Source organism: Anas platyrhynchos, chromosome 2, assembly GCF_047663525.1.
Source record: "Anas platyrhynchos isolate ZD024472 breed Pekin duck chromosome 2, IASCAAS_PekinDuck_T2T, whole genome shotgun sequence".
Classification (NCBI taxonomy): Eukaryota; Metazoa; Chordata; class Aves; order Anseriformes; family Anatidae; genus Anas; species Anas platyrhynchos.
The window spans coordinates 97,451,790-97,468,770 of NC_092588.1; the positions used below are offsets into that span (position 1 = coordinate 97,451,790).

Genomic DNA, 16,981 nt, shown 5'->3' on the forward strand with positions numbered 1-16,981 from the left:
TTTTCGTGCACAAAAATCATGCGAGCATCCTTTTGCAAACCACTGAAATCCGCTCCTCCGCTGTGAAGTAGCTGGGCTGGAAACGGAAAACGTTGCACTCTGATTTCGTATTTTGTTATTTTCATGTTCAAGGCGCGTAAAGGAGCTTCTCCGAGCCTCTCCATCTCTCCACCGCCAGCCTCTGGGCTCAGCCCTGCGGCGGAGCTCAAGGCGGTGTCCAGCCGGCGGGGTACCCCTGCCGGGGGGGGGAGGAACAATTTCCTCGGGTTGTCTCAGGCCGGGAAATCGGGTTTCAATCCGATTTTTCCCGCTTTCCCGGCGGCTGCGAGGTCCCGCAGCTCCCGAGTCGGCTTCTGGGGGCTGTTCCAACCCGGACCCATATCTACCTTGCTTTCGTCTGCGTGGAAATGTCACGCTCACAGCGAGGGCCAGGCTTACAGGGGAAGCCCACAGCAGGTTTTCAGGGGATGTGGAGCGGCAGAGGAAGGGCGTGAAAGTGTCACGGAGCCCGGCTCCCACGCGTGTGCCTGCGGTGGCAGCGTCGGTAAACTTGCAGGGGAATCGGGTTTGCCTTATGGCTTCTCCTTGGGGTTTAGGGGTGTTTGGTGATCCCCCTGGCCGGGGGACTCCGTGTGTCTGTATGTCCGTGTGTCCGTGTGTCGCTCCGCCCGGCCGGTCGCGCTCTCCGCGGACAAAGCCGTCTCCCCCTCCGGAGTGCAGCAGCCCGCAAAGTGTGAATAATTTTCAGCGAGGAGTTACACTAAGTGGGAAAGCTTTTAGCACATTATCCGCTGGCAATTGGACTATAATCTAATTGTCAGCCCTCGGATCTTAATAGAGCCTTTCTCTTTCCGCCGGCGGATTTGCATCTGGGAGATACCTAATGGGCTTAAAATGTCTGGCATTTTGCTCCCGTAAACCCCCTTCTCGGGGCGGGTGACATTGAAATGTTTTTGCCCGGAGATGGGATCGCGGTTACCTGGGCATCCGCGGCTCCTTTCGTTGGGGACACGGCGAGAATTGGCGCTGGCAAAGAGCTTGCTGCGGGGCCAGGGGGCGAGGAGCCGGGGCGAGTTCTGCGGGGGGAGCCCCGCACGCATCAAACTCGGGGGGCGAAGGAGGAGGCAGGGGGTGAACCGGGAGCTGCCGGTGCCGCTGAGCCGGGCGGTCCCGCAGAAACTGCACTCTTGCGACGGTGTCCGAGGGAATAAACCGTGTTTTTGTTTTTTTTTTTTTTGTTTTTGTTTTTTTTTTCTTTTTTACCCAGAACGAGCTGTTTGCATGGAAAGAAAATGGGAAAAAGAAAAAATGAAAGAAAAAAAAGAAAAAAAAAAGAAAAAAGGAAAAAGGAAACCCAAGTATCAATAAACAGGATCTGCCCGACGCGGTGCCGGGCGGGTGTGTGCGGGTTTCTGCTCCCCATGGCTCCTTCTCGCCGGGATTTTGGGAAGGGAGAACGGAAAGGGCCGGGAGGAAGCGGTGCTCATCGTACCGACGGGCTGAGGTTGCCGCTTTTGCTTTCCAGGGATGAGGGAGACCTTTCTTGGGGGCTCCCCAAAACCCGGCGGTGGAAGCGAGATCTCGCCCTGACGAAAACCCCTCGCTAGGCGGGCGCGAAGAGGTGTGCAGTGACCTCCCGCTGATTTGGCGTTGCTTTGGGGCTTTCTTGGTTTTGCTTTGTTTTGTTTGTTAGTTTGTTTTGCCAGAGCAAACGCAAAAGAGGGGGAAAAAATGAAAAAAAAAGCGCTTCCAAGAGACGGGATGCAACAGAGGGCGAGGGGCAGCGAAATGGCTCTGCCGTGCCACACTGCCAAACAGCTGCGTTTGCTGCGGAGAAAAGCAGCTCCCGCAATTAGAGCCAAGCAGCACCTCAATGAATGGGGTCCGCAGAGGGCTTGTACCTCGTCCCGCCTCGCGACCCCGGATCCCCGCGTGTCCCTGCTCGTCCCTGGCCGGGAGGGGGGTGCCGAGGCCGAGCCCCTTGGGCTGCCCACGGGAGGGGGTCGGGGGGATGCTCTGCACGTACCGACCATGGTCATTTCCCTACCGGAGGCAGAGAGAGGGCAAAAGCAAGAAAATTAAGGTTCTCGTGGGGCAGAGGGAAAGCTTGCCCGAGGAAAAATAGCCGCTTTCTCTCCCTCGTGGATGGCCCCCGTTTAAAATAAAACAAAACGAAGCCCCCCACGGGTTTTACTTGTAGGGTCCGAGCGGGGACCCGCCAGCCCCCCGGCCGGTCCTGTCCCAGGAGGGAGGGAAAGGCAGACTTTTGGCGTTTCTTTGTCGGGTGCTTGGCTGCGGGTTAGTGGGACAACCCAAGGGCATCGCCCCGGCGGGCTGATGCGCACTCCGCCCTGCCTTCCTCGGCAGCCCCGAGGGACGGGACCCGCGCGACCCCCGCCCGGGAGACACCGGACAGCTGGAGGGCGGCTTTCTTTTCTCTTTTTTGGGGGGTTATTTTTATGAAATGGGTACTGGCGCCCCGCTTGCTGCAGGATATCGCTACAGCCAGCTGATTTCTGCGGGAACCGAGCGGACTCCTCACTCCTTTCGGAGAACTCAGCGGCTGCCATCCCGGGCTGTACCCGAGGAGCTGCTCCTCCACGCTCCCAATTTAAAGACAGAATTTGGGGGAACCGGAGCCGCGGAGCCCCGCCGTGCCCCAGCACCCCAAAACCCCTCGGGTTCTGCCCCCTTTGGGGCTGGGGAGGCACTCTGGGGACAGATTCTCTCCTGCTCTTGGGTCGTTTTAGAGGGCAAACCTTTTCGAAGCACTTCAGTTAAATTCCCCGATTGTTTTTTTTTTTTTTTTTTTTGGTTGTTGGGCTTCTGTCGTTATTTGCGGGTGTGTGCTTACAGGACGCGTTTAAAGGAGCACCGGGCTGTGGTGCGGGAAAACCAAAGTCAAGTGCGGGGGCTGGCAGCGGGGAGCGGGGCCGGCTCCCCCCGCGGGGCCGGCCGCCCCCTGCCCACCCCGCGGCGAGGCGGGCAGAGCCTTCCCCTCCCCTCCCTGCTCTTCCTCCTCCTCCTCCTCCTCCGCCCCCAGCTCCGCGGCCGCGGCCCTTGACGTGTCCCGGCGCCGATTGGCCGCCGCCCGATAGGATCTCGGCGGCCCCCGCGTTAAGGCGGGGGAGAGTGGGGCTGGGGGTGCACAGAGCCACCGCTGCTGCGACGAGGCGACACCAGGGGACCCGACGGGACCCGACCCGATGGAGCCACCCGGCCGGCCGCGGACCATGGAGTACACGGCGCCCCCCAAACCGCAGCTCTCCTCGCGGGCCAACGCCTTTTCCATCGCTGCCCTCATGGCGAGCGGCAGCCCCAAGGAGAAGGAGCCGACCGAGAGCACCATCAAGCCGCTAGGTGAGCGAGCGGGGCTGGGAGCAGGTGGGGAGCAGGCTGCGGAGCCCCGCATCCTGCCTGGGGGACCCCCCTCCCCGCGGCCGGCAGCCCGGACCCCCCTTCCCAAAGCTTCGGCAGCCCCGGGATGTTGTCCCAGCGCCCCCAGCCCTGCTGCCCCCCTGCAGAAGCCCCCCTCCACCCGAAAAGCGACCCACCGGCTCCGCGGGTTGTTCCTCAGCCCCCGCAGCTCGTCCCGTAACCCCCATGGTAGCCGCGGTCCTCCTCGCTGCTATGAAACAGGGCTCTCCCACGTCTCCTGCAAGTAACCCACGCTTTTAAAAAGCCAGGTAGGAGGGACTGCTCTGTGCCCTGCTGCACAAAAACTTGCTGTTCGGTGTAGGCTCGGGGAGGCACTTTTAGTCTGTAAAATCCTGGAGGATTTTTACTGTAACTCCTCGCGCTTTTCGGGTAAGCGATTCGGCTTCAATTCCGTTTTCCTATTTCTATTTTTTTCCCAAATTTTCTCTTTAAAAAAACGTTAGCATCTCCTTCCTCCTCCAATTTCTGCGGCTTGTGGTCCTTGCACGCATCCAAGAGTTCACAGAAAATTACCAAAAAAAAAAAAAAAGCAGCAACTTTTCAGGGCGCCAATGCCCAAGCTCACTTTCGGGCTTGAAGGAAGTTAGGAAAAGCAAATCTCTGCGTGCCCGCTCCCCCTCACCACCTCGCTCGATAGACTTCACATATTCTGGGGGTTCATTGCAAACTTTTTTCTTTCGTCTAGGTGACAGTGTTGGCCGAAAGTATTATAGTCTGCCTTTTTGACATATTTGCACAGTCTCGCGTAACACGTGGCTACTTTTGCTCTTTTCTTCTCTCTCTCTCTCTCTTTTTTTTTTTTTTTTTTTTCTTTTCTTTTTTTAAACGCTCGTTCAGTTACTTTTGGAAATAAAAACCCAACTAACTTCCCCGCGCTATTCAATTAGAAACCCAAGCGAAACTAGTGCTCAGCTACTGTAAACTGGAGATTTGGGCAAAAATATTAAATTTTTGTGCGGCCGTTCGCGGAGCCGGCTCCCCCCCCAGCTCCCTGCGGTACTGCCCGGCTTCCCGCGGCTGGCTCTTCCCAGCTGGTTTCTGGGGAGTGCATGGATGGATGCGGGGCTGGGGGACATCTCCCCAAATCACCACCCCAGTTTTAATCAGGAGCGCGGCTGTGTGGGCTCGCAGGGGACCCAGCCGAGCCATAAACGGCTTCTCGGTGGGAAAGAGCTCCTTGTCGGCATCCGCCGCTGAACGCCCTCCCTCTCCATCTCTTCCTCCCCGACCCCCGCAGAGCAATTCGTTGAGAAATCCTCCTGCGCCCAGCCTCTGAGCGACTTGTCCAGCCTGGACCCCCACGGGGATTTCAGCAGCAGCCCTTCCTCCCTGTGCACCGAGCCCCTCATCCCCACCACCCCCATCATCCCCAGCGAGGAGATGGCCAAAATCTCCTGCAGCCTGGAGACCAAGGAGCTGTGGGACAAGTTCCACGAGCTGGGCACTGAGATGATCATCACCAAGTCGGGGAGGTAAGGCTGGGCGAGCCCCCGGGCCACTTTCCCAAAGCGGCGTCGGGGGGGGGGGGGAAAGCCGAGAAAAAGTAGTTATTATTATTATTTTTTTTAATAGTAATAGTGCGGGGGCAGAAAGGGGCAGGAAAAAGAAAGAAGCACCCCAAAGCGCGGTTTTGGTGGTGGATCAGGGGGGTGAAAGCGGTCGGCTCGACCCTGCGCCCGGCGTCTTACGCGGTGCAATGCCGCGGACCCCTCGGCAGGGACGAGACCGGCTCCTGGGAGAGTTGAGAGCCTAGTGGGGGTTCCCGGCGCCTGGGCAGAGGTTTGGGTTTGCCCAGACTTTGCAGGAACGCAGCCCGGGGCGGGCAGCAGCAGCGCAGAGGAGAAAGAACTCCGCTGTGCGGACACGGGAAATGCGGGGTGGAGGGGAAAGCCCTTCGGGTCTTTCCCCCTTTTGTCGTTTGCAAGAGATGTGCGAAAGATCCCCAGCCAGATTTCTCGGCAGCTCAAACCGTCCGGTTTCTCCAGCAAGGCTTTTTGGGGCTGCGGCAGCCAAACGCCGTCTGGAGGAGCCGGGCGGCTTGTCGGGTTTTGTAAGCCCCGAAATTCCTTGTTCCGAAAGTATTTTCCGAGGATTTTTCTAACTAACCGGCTACGACGGTATTTTTTAAAAAAGAAAACGAATAAAACCGGCAGTTTGAAGCTCGATTTTTAAAGCTGTTTAAAGTTGTTTAGCCTTAGTTCTGGTCTACGGCAAAATATTAAGCTTCAAGAAATCTGAATTTTGTCAAAATTTAAGTGCCGAAGGGAAAGCTTTGTTTTGAAAATGCCTCTCAGAAACACTGTGAGCTGGCTAAAAGAAGGTGCATCTAAAATTGGTGAGAATGTTAATTGAAAGATTTCTCTAGCCCTAGTATGTGTCTCATAAAAAAATCGAAATCAGCTTTTCTTTGGTGCAACTGTTTTCTGAAGTCTTTGTGTGCTGATAACTAACAGGCAAAAATACATTTCTCCTTTCCTTTTCCACTTTTACCATTTTTCCTTTTGCTTCAAAGAAATCGTTTTGATTTAAAGCTGCTCTTTCTGTGAGGGACCGAGGATGAGATTTCTATCACGCTAAAGCAGAATCAATAGATATTTTCATTTTTTCCAGGTGGTTTAAATAGAGAACTCTTATTTGTAGCAGCTTTTCTGAAGCCTTCTTATTTCTGTTCTCCTTCCACGTATTTATTTTGTGATTTGCCTTTATTTCAGGAGAATGTTTCCCACGATCAGGGTTTCTTTCTCGGGAGTGGATCCTGAAGCCAAGTACATTGTGCTAATGGATATAGTTCCTGTGGACAATAAAAGATATAGATATGCCTACCACAGGTCTTCCTGGTTAGTGGCTGGAAAAGCTGACCCTCCGCTCCCTGCAAGGTTTGTAGATTTTAAAGCTGGTCTTTTTTTTTTTTTTTTTTTTTTTTTTTTTTTCTTTCAAGAAATACCTGCTATTATTCTTTCCATGCTGCTTTTAAACAGTGCTCTGAGAGCTGGAGTCTGTGTCCAAAAAATTTGATAGCAAAACTCTGGTTAATTTCTGTGCTGCAGAATCGGGCCTCATCTCTGCTTGAGGTTTGATTTATACTGAATATTCAAAGGCATACAGGATTTGGCTAAAGGCTCTTTTATGCATGTATGTATTTTTAAATGAAGTTTGCCTCAAAAAAAAAAGAAAAAAAAAACCAAACAAACACACATTGATTTGTCTCTTGGTTCTGCCCTCCCTGATGCATTTTGACCTCATATAATTTAAAGCAATCCAAATCCAAGCAGAAATACTATGCTACAGTGCAGCACTGTTTATGCTTAAAATTATATTATTTCTTGGAAAATGTATCCAATGTTTAGTAACCAATAATTTGATTCTTGCTTTTAGTCATCTCTTACACAACAGGCAAAGTATGGATCAGTTCTACAGCACAGAGGGTTTTTTTGTTGAGGAACCATGAAATTTTCTGAGACCTTAGGGAGGGGAAAAGAAAAACCCCAACAAGTAAGCTCGTTTTCTAGACAGAAACACTGTTTCTACACAGGAAGAAAATGCTGTAGAAAACTCATTTCCCAAATAATTTCCTTGCTGTCATTAAAGACTGACTCCTTTTGGCGTGGGGAAGCGGAGGCTTGCAGCACCAGGCTGCACGGCAGGAGGGCACTTCAGCACAGACCCCCACTTCATCATGCTCAGCACAGCACTTCAATACATACTTAAGTCCCCAAGCCCAGTAAGACTGAAGCACATGTCTCACGGCTTTGCTGAGTCAGAGCTGGAGATATGGAAATAATGTGGATGCCTCTCTGGCTTCAAAGAAACTCTTCTGGAGTGTGGAGGGCTCAGCGCAGGCACACAGATCAGCTCCAGGTGGCTTAGCCCGGGGTTAAGATCTTGCTTATTACAGAGACTGAAATTAGAAGTAAGAGAAGGAATGGCAGCATGGTTTATTTTTATTTTTATGCATGAGTGCAGGAATCCTGCATGTTTCCTCAGAGAAACAGCTCTACTGAAATCTTGCTGACTGCTGATCTCTGGAAGGCGACTCAGGGAAGTAAAGAGAAAGTGCACACATAGAAGCTGTTATTAAAGACAGCAACCTAGGAGTTATGTCAGCTATGTTTTCATGGCCAAAAACTTCTTCTTGAGATGTGGTTGACATCTAAGGGCTTCATTTGAAGTATTATAATGGACACTGATCAAACCCCAAAGAATATAGATGGATCCTGCTCTGGAGGAGTCAGCATCAAAAGAGAAAATAAGGGAAGGACAGAAATAGTTTCAGGGCAGGGTTGTCCCTATAGTATTTGTCTGTTCAAGTGCTTTTTTGGGTTACGCTTAGTAAGGTCGCTAATCTGCACGCTGCCTGGCATAGATTAATTCAATGGAGAAATATTCACAAGAACATAAGACAAGAGATTGATCCTTTGAAATAATTAGCAACTGCCCTACTAGCTGCTGTGGAGCTGGGGTCAAACCTTATTGGAACTGAATATTAATTACCACTATGCTGTGGGAGCTCTGTAAGGTTCCTTTTGGGTCAGTGCCCCTCTGAGCAAATGTGAATCTCTGCTGTATATCCCCTTTCATTTTCAGGATGCTTAGCCAAAAGACTATTGATCATGACACAGGCAGGGGTTATTTTTTTCTCTGTATGAATTACACTTACATAGGTGTATATGCACTTTCTCCCTCTTGTATTATTCAGTAAGAAAAGGTTGTCAAGAGGTAGAGTGCACCAGTGTTTGTGATACTGGTATTGCTTCTGGAGTGTTAATGCCTCTTTTGAGGTGGGAGGCCTTGATCCTCCTCAAGCATCTTGAAAGGGGTTTGGTCCTGCGCCAGTGTCAGGAGCTCTTCGTGCATTTATCGCTCACACTCTCTTCTCCGTGTGCTTAGCGCCTGGCTGGCTGGACCGAGGTGCTTCCTCCCCATGCACATTGCTGCCAACATCCACGTAGGCACAGTGGTGTCTGTGGAATTATCCAGGAGTCGTGTTTTGCATGGGTGTAAGACTTTGCAGGATCAAACCCGTTAGTTGCTTTGCTCTTTCTATTATACAAATAACTTTCAATGCCAAGACAACTTTTCTTGAAATTAAAAAGTATTCTGTGATTCTGTTTGAAAGATTAGCCCTTCAGGGAACTCACTGCAAAAAGCAGTTTTATCCCTGTCTTCCTGCTGTCAACATTTCAGACAAGTTTATGTTGCAACGAACACTCGAATAAAAATACTTTTCAGAGAGTCTTTTGTAAATCTTCTAAAGTGCTATCTGGAAATAGATTTCCTATGTGATATTTTATGTTTGTTCTTCCAAATTGCTAAGACTGTAAGAAAGAAATGTCAGTTTAATAGTCAGTTTAATAAGTTTCAGCATGTACCTTTACTTACTCTTCATCCTTTTTTACCTCCTTTCTTTCACTCATAAAGTGTTTTTTATTTTTTATTCTCCCCACTTTATTTGGCCTGCTTATAATCATTTATTTAATGAAATGGCAGTGTTTGGATGCTTATGGAGCACTATAAGGATAAAAGTTTTAAAAGGTATTAAATTTTGAAAATTACCTCTTTGAGATATTAAGGTAGTTAAAAGCAATATACTTAGCAGCTTTAGGGCTTGTAGGACCAGACCAGCTGCTAAACTAAACAGGAGGAGAGCGATGCAGCATTCCAAAACTTGCAAGAGGGAAGCTGTACCCAAACCTGGGCTATATCATGAAACATGAAATACCACGGACCGAATTCACATCCAAATATGGCTCCTAAAGTCTTTGTGGATTCGAGTGAGCAACCTTCTACATCTGGCTGGCTGTAGGCAGCAGAGCTGGTGCTTGCTTCTGGGGTTGTTTTGTGTGTGGTGCTGGAATGTGCACGTTTATTCCTCTGCTCCAGTCTCATCGGCTTCTTCTGCTTGGGAGTTCAATAGATTCAGTTTTGCACCCACTTCTCCAGGGTGCTTGAGATCAGGCTGTAGGAGAAGTGCACAGGGAGTTGTACTTAGCCAGGTAGCATCACCCCTCGCAGTGGGCAGGCAGCACATTGGTACAGAAAGGCAATGTCTATTAACACATTTATGTAACCAATATCCAGGTGCCAATCTTTCAGTGACTTTCCTGTTAGCTCGCTGCCAGCATCCAGGCAATTTGTAGTTTGAAAGCAGTGCCAAGCATTAACTGCATATGGTGTACAACAATTGTGCTCAGTTTTAGACACACGAAGATCTTTACTCACTCCCCAAGCGCATATTTGAAATAGTTTGGCTTTTTGGTCCCAATTAGCCAAACCTTGCTGAGCCTGACACTCTGTGATCACAGTAAACAGTATTAGCTATCCAGACATTCAAAATTAGGAGTCAGGCTCCAAAAAAAAAAAAAAATTAAAAAAAAAAATAAATCACAGGGCTGGCTGAAAAGCTTCAGAGGCTGGAAGCAATACAGCTAGGATTGTTTTTTCTTTGCCTTCGGTAATTTGAGGCTTTAAAAATTCAAGTTTTTACCGTTTTCAACAGGAAGGCAAAGTTGATTTTCACAAAAGCTCTTAGGTTTTCGGATGCATCATAATTTTTAGTGAGCCTTACACTATAATCGAGAGAGTCAGCAGCAGTGAGGTTCCCTGTATGTTAGGATCCCTGGCACAGCATCCCTCCTGTGTACTAGCCAAGCTGCACTTTGGATCAATAGAAGGAAAACATCCTGCCCATCTGAAGCGAGCTGTGCTGGTAAAACTTCAGTTTCATTAGCAGGACTGTGCCTTGGGGATTCTGCTGGCAGAAAGGAAGAGCCCAGGATCAAATCTCTTCCCTCTTTGAGCAACAGAGCTGTGTTCCTGGGGGACTTCAGCTGGGCTATGCCTCAATTAGGGACCTGTGTGGTCTATCAGACAGTTACGCCTCATCATCTAGCAGTTTTTCCATTCTCCTTTTGCCTAACCAAAATCATACTTCAATGATAAATAAATAAATAAATAAATAAATAAATAAATAAATTCTCTCTCTAACCCGGCGTCTCAGCACTGCCCCACTGCCTGATGGAAGAAATCTCTCAGTGTGGCCAAATACATCACCCGGAGAGAGGGAGCCAGGCTCTCAATGGATGGTAATGCACACTGACAGAAGCAGAATGAGTCTAGTTTGCTCTAAGCTGGAACTCTACTTCAGTGCTTAATTCACTATCTTGAAAGCACATTTGAGTTATATAATTTTCAGCAATATGTTATTCCTATAAAAACATTGTTCTTAAATAGCCCAGTACTTTGTAATTAGTCTAGTCATAATGTATATATCATTCTATCTACATGTCTTCCAAGCTTCCTTTTCTTCTGCTTAATTTCCCAGGTTGTGGGTTGCTAATTACGGAGCTGCAATTAATTTTTTCATGTCAGACCACTGTGCTGGACTGCAGCCTTCTACCTCTTATAAACACATGTCACCACAGCCAACATGTGATCGAGTGCAGGTTAAAATCATTATCATGGCTTAATGTTACATATAAAGAAAAATGCATTTTTATCTGCATTCCCCCATTATCTCTCTAATGACACCATGTTTTTTCTCTTGGAGCTGTAGTCATTGTTATTTTAAGTGCTTGTTAGTACAGCTGTAGGGAAGGACATGATCAATTTTTCATTTGGGAAAAGACACAACAGTGAATGTTAGTTAATGTCTCCATTTTAGATAACTAGATAAAATAATGACTATGGTTAGAGAGCAATCTAGCACTTGGACACAGAATTCTTCATTATGTTCCAGTGAATTAAACAAGTCAAGTCATCTGCTTTACTGTCTTTCATTAATGGCCATATTTCAGGCGTTCATTCATTTGGGGAGATGGCATGTTTCTTGTTCGACTAGCAGACCTATATTATCCAGAACTCTCAGGAAATCCACTGCTGTGAAACCATTGCACATCCTGAGAGCAAAATCATACGGGCTTAGCCGCTTCGTACGGAGGTGGTGCTTGCCCTCCAACCATTGGGAGAGGTTTTGATGTGCCAGCCTTTTCCCTGTGTCCTTCAGGCTGTACGTGCACCCAGACTCCCCATTCACGGGCGAGCAATTGCTGAAGCAGATGGTGTCGTTTGAAAAAGTGAAGCTCACGAACAACGAGCTGGATCAGCATGGCCACGTGAGTAACGCTTCTGGTGGGAAAGGGTCAAGAGAAGCTGCAATCTACTGTCACATCCAGTGGGGAAAGGCTGCGGGTGGAGTTGAGCATCAAAGGGAGAGAGTGGAGGGAGGGGGGTGAACTTTGTGCTGTGCTTCTGCCTTCACTTTGCTGTGACTTGGCAGCATGCTTCGCCACACATGCTGGCTAGCAGGCTCGCATGCTTTTTCCTGTGTGCTTGGAAGCTCCCTCTCGTTGCAGGCCACCTATTAGGGCTGGGCTCTTTGACTTCCAGACTCAACGCAGAGTGGGCAGGGAGTAAACAGAAAAGACTAATGGGACACCACAAGGGCTATGGGACGATAAAAAATTTGTGCCTCAGCAGCCTGTGAAATGACAGAGGGATGTCAGAAAGTCAAAGTGCCACAGGGTGGGCTTGGGCCCCTGCAGGAAACTGGTCCTAGCTCTCACTGGTACCAAGCTGGTGTCACAAGCCCCGGGGCTGGAGGCTGGTAAACGGGCTTGCAGGCTGAGGACGGGAGAGTTAAAAAGAAAGAGCGTAACTGCAGGGTCGGTAAATGAGGTGTCATGAAGGGAAGGCTCATTTTGAGCTCTGAAGCGTGGCAGGGGGGTAACTAACCTGTAAAGCAGAATAATTATGGCATATGTGGTGTCAGCAAGCCCTCCTGTAGCGGGCTGCTTATTGCTTTTTCTGGCTGTTTGAGGCAGTGGCTGTTTGCCTAAGCTGGGTTCGGTGCAAAGGCTTCTCATCTGAGAGTATTTTTGCTCATTTCAAGACCTAAAAATTGAACCATAGCCATTTTCATTTAAAATACCTTCTAGAAATAAACAGGTAGTAAAAAAAGAGGGGAAGAAAGAGAGAGAAGAAGAAAAAGAGAAAGAAAGGAAGGAAAAAGGAAGGAAAGAAAGAGAAAAAAAGGAGAAAGAGAGAAAGCCAGCTCAAACTAGATGTCTATCTGCTGTTCTTTTGTAAAGGTCTGTCTATGGATACATTTTTCTTGAATCCGGTTCCCACAACTGCTCCCTTCCTGACTAGCAAAGGCTGTCTTTTTTTTTTTTTTCCTCTCTCTTATTTCGTAATCTGTAGAAGGGCAAAGCTGAAGATTTGTGGGCTCTATCACCGAGTGATGATAGAGCAGTATACGTGCGCATTTGAAAAGGAGCATTTTTCATCATAACAGGGGCCATGTGTGCCTCTAATAAAGGGCTTGCAGCAGTATATTGCACACTAGTTAGGAGCCGTGCAGTTCCCAGAAGCCCAGATGAACATAAAAAAGAAGTCGGTCTGAGAAGCTGTCGGGAACAGAGACATGTGACAGAGCAAGATGTGTGTGTTTCACATGCAGGCAGTGGGAGAACACGGACGAGATGCGGGCCCCTCGGTTAACTGTCCAAGAAGTAGCGGAGGTGGAACACATTCTTTACGTGGAGGCTTTGGATGGCTGAAGTCGATGGAAAGTTTTGCATGTTCAGTTAAGGATAAGCCCCGAAGACTTGATGCTGTGTTGAGATTTGTGTGACAGATGTTATACCATCGCAGAACACTCCTTTTTTAGTGATTTGCGGTGTTTTGTGTTCTAAATGAGAGTGTCAGGTTTTATGTGCTGCCTTAGTGTAGCTGTGTGAATATCATCGCTGGGTGCTGTATAGAATGAAGGAGCAAATTCCTTCTCTGAAGCCTTTAAAGAGAGCTTGCTGCGGTATGGCCAGCAGGGCTTCTGAGCTCCAGAGAGAAGGGGGGAATGGAAATGCCTCCTGAAACCTCTCCCTTCTGTTTGAAAGAGCCCTTCTTTGCTGATGAGATCTTTCTAATGGATCTGCTAAAATGTTAATTATGTTTGATAAAGCATGTTGCTTCCTGAGAAAGTTTTAATGACCTAAAAGCCATCTTTAAATACTAGTTATGGGTACAGAAGTTGGAACCAGCCTCATTCCAGTTTGTTCTAGTGACTTGCTTTCTCCATCCTCCAGTAGACGTTTTGGGTTGTTAAGGTAATTGTGGTGTTTTATTTGTAGAGTTCATTTCCTGAAAAGGAATCTGAAGAAAAGAGAGGCATTTGTTTGCCTTAGCATTTGTTTGTTTTCCATTATTCTGAGACTTTTGGAGTTGGCAAGCATCTCTGCTCGTGTATCTTCAGCAGCATGCATAACCCCATAGCTATGTACATTTTCTCCCCAGGCATTAGGCAGAAGTCTTATCTCTGTGCTCATGACATACAGCTTGCTCCATGGAAACACTTGCAGATATCCTTTCCAGAGAAAGGAAATGGCTTCTGCCTCTGGATTTTTGCAGATGAGCGAGTAATTCCTATTCTTCTGGTTGTGGTACACTTATGAGCTTGATATATTTCAGATTTCTGGTGAGGTTTTTCACACAGGATGTTTTTTTCTAGGACTTTCGGTTGCACTCAGCGGTGGTGGCATTATTTCTGGTTTATGGCGAGGTGAATCATGAGTGTATACATTATCATAATTGCTCTTCTGGCATTTATGATAGCAAAACTCAAACAGATTAATGTCTGCAAAAGCAAACACAGAGGTGTGAACATGGCCAACTGTGAAAGCCAGGGTTTCAGAATAGCCACCGGCAGTTACACACAGTTTTTTCTTAAAGTTAGCCTGGCAGAAGTTGGGAACCCACACACTTTTAAAAGGCAAACTTTGCCCGGTAACTCTCTTCCTCAGCGAATGTGGAAGCTGCATTCCCAGCACAGTTTCTGAATTCAAAGCCACCTCGGGGATTTCGCAGCTGGCATCCAGATTGCCTCTGGTGACCGTCAGTGGGAGCCAGCTGCCTACAAAGCCCGCCCGACCTTGCTGCGAGCCGGATCCTGTACCGACGGATCCCGGTCATCCTCCCCTGCCAGGGGTTGTCAGCACGGAGGCAGATGGGAGGGCTGGGGGCCTGTGATCACGCTGCATGTCCAGTAAGCACATGCTGGGGAGCTGCCCTAAGTCGGTGCACACCTGATGCTTCCCTATGGGAATGGCAGCGCAAGCATCCCTGAGACAGCATCTGAGACTTTCTGACAGTTACTCCTTGGTGGTGGGGAGCTGCTTGGATGGTGAGACCACCCTTGGGGGCTACTCTGAGAGGTACACCTGAGGCATCCAACTCCTGCATGCTGTTTTGGTGGCCCTGACACACAGAGATGCATTAAGGAGTATCTTTGTGCAGTATCCTGCTGAATTTAATGTCAGTGGGTGCTGCGGCATTGGCAGCATGTGCAGGAGGCAGAAGGAGCACTGCACGCAGAGACCCCAGTGAGACGGAAACAGGTCCCTTAACCTTGGCTGTCGGTCTCCTGTGACCTATGGGCTGTATTTGACTATTTGGTACCTGACTAACCCCACCTGCTGCTGGTGGGAACCTGTCGGGTAGAAGATAGTAGCAGAGGACGTCACCTGTGTCTGCTTTGGGTTTCGGAAACCTTTCATAAAGGATTACATGGTGTTGTCTGACAAATGAGGTTTCTTTATCACAGTTTGCGTTCACAGAGCAGTGAGAGGAAGGGGCACGTGTGGGAGCTGCTGTGTCACAGCCCGTTCCTCCTTCCGCTCAGCTGCTGCTCAGATGTCATGCCAGAGCGTGGATGTAGTAGCCACCAGAGGCCATGGGAAGCGCCGAGGTCTGTGGGCCAGCCCCTCAGTAATCTCACCACCTTTCTAATATCTTTTCCAGCTGCTTAGAGCAGTCCAATGGCCCAGCTGGTAAGGCAAAATTTTACAGAGAGACAGAAATGTGCCAGAGATATTAGCAGCAAGGTTGATGACCATTGTGTGTGCATATATACAATGGTGGAGTGACCTGAGAAAGGACTTGGGCTGGTAGAGGCTGACATACGACATTTTCAGGACAATGGATGCTGCAATGACTTTCCTCTTACTGTGTGCAACCCCCAGAGTCACAGTGCAAGTCATAGCAATATTTGGCCCTGAAGGAAAAGCAAAGGCATGCAACCTTCCCTGTTTACTGAGTTAGCATGAAATACTGCCCCACTTCTGCTGTGTTTCAGCTGAAGTTAACGCTTCCCGAGGAATGCACATTAGTTATTCCAGATGTACAGAGCTGGCTGCAGTGTCGTTATGGCCCCTGTAAAATAGAACCACCCACACCATTGCCAGTTTAGTCTTGTGACTGTGATTATATCCAAAGCAAGGACTGGTGCAAGCCGAGCTCTGTATTTAATTCTTATATTGTAATGCTGTGGTTAGAGGCAGCCAAAAAGGCCTCCATCCAGTGGTAATTGAAGCAAGTGGGAATTGCTGTTTGACGCCAGTGATCATTGGAATTGGTTAGTTGGTACGTTAGGTTTAGAGTTATTTTTGGGGCTCGTGAACAATAATTAATGAGAAAAAATGGAAAAAACTTGGTCTTTTGGGAATTCTGTACCATTTTTTTCTCTTTGTTTTCATTTTTGGTAGTTTGCGGTGAAGAGCATCTATCAAGTCAGTTGCTTTAAATGTTTGCCACAATAAAAAGATTTGGGAAGTTTCATTTTTCGTCAACCAGTTTGTGCTGGTGGTGATGATATAAGTTTATATTTTGTTATTATTGTCCGGTTTTCTTTCTCTCTCTCTCTCTCTCTCTCTCTTTCTTTTTTTTTTTTTTTTTTTTTTTCATGTGCACAATTTGCAAATGTCAATTCCTGGTTGTGCATTTTCAAGAGTAAAATACTTACCCTTGCAGGTGACACCTGCAAACTGGTTTACATGCAGGCAGTAAAATCAGGTAGGTAGCACCTCACCTGTAGGAATGGGTAGGTGCTCACCAGTAGCATAGGAGAGAAAGGAATCCAGCTCTTGGACTGGCTCTGGCTACAGATTCATCCTCTGAAGTGAAGAGCTACCTAGAGGATGTGGAGAGCTTGCTCATCACCAAAATCAGCCCCTGACCAGTTAGATTACAGATGTCTCCCCTGCAGTGTTAATTGTTTTTGATATTTTTTAACTTGTTGTTTTTTAGTCTTCAAGGGTACTGTTAATCTTCCTCTCAGAACAATGCCTTGTAACTTTTTCTTGCAGATCATTTTAAACTCCATGCACAAGTACCAGCCAAGGGTCCACATCATTAAGAAGAAAGATCACACAGCTTCTTTGCTAAATCTGAAATCTGAAGAGTTCAGGACATTTATTTTTCCAGAGACAGTTTTTACAGCTGTCACTGCCTACCAGAATCAATTGGTGAGTACAGTTGTTAATTTCCAAAGATTTAACTAAATCCCATACTGCTAAAAATTCCCCTTTTCCCCAGTCTTAGGGGAAGTTTCTGATATAACTTACCTTTCCACTCTAATGTATGTAGTGGTTTTGTTCAATTCATCTTCAGGAGTAATTCTTATGTATACGAGTACTTCTGCTAACTTCAAAGGGACATAAGGATTATTCATGTGAGTAAAGACAACATGAAAGAGGCTTTCATTTGTCTTCCC

General features: G+C 48.0%; 1 protein-coding gene and 1 long non-coding RNA gene across 3 annotated transcripts in view; both read left to right on the forward strand.

The window, feature by feature from the left end:
- Positions 1-203: 203 nt before the first annotated feature.
- LOC140001542 (uncharacterized) lies at positions 204-1,779 on the forward strand. Its single transcript, XR_011806823.1, has 2 exons — positions 204-544; positions 1,268-1,779. It is a non-coding gene; the product is annotated as an uncharacterized lncRNA (long non-coding RNA).
- Positions 1,780-2,579: 800 nt separating this feature from the next.
- TBX20 (T-box transcription factor 20) overlaps positions 2,580-16,981 on the forward strand; it is a 39,354-nt gene continuing 24,952 nt past the window's right edge. The window contains exons 1-5 of one of the 2 annotated variants that reach the window (XM_027451424.3): positions 2,580-3,360; positions 4,676-4,910; positions 6,150-6,314; positions 11,441-11,549; positions 16,575-16,733. In XM_027451424.3, coding sequence (XP_027307225.1) covers positions 3,207-3,360; positions 4,676-4,910; positions 6,150-6,314; positions 11,441-11,549; positions 16,575-16,733 — 822 coding nt within the window. In that variant the 5' untranslated portion in view covers positions 2,580-3,206. The remainder of the gene's footprint in view (positions 3,361-4,675; positions 4,911-6,149; positions 6,315-11,440; positions 11,550-16,574; positions 16,734-16,981) is intronic. The other variant, XM_027451425.3, reaches the window with a different exon arrangement.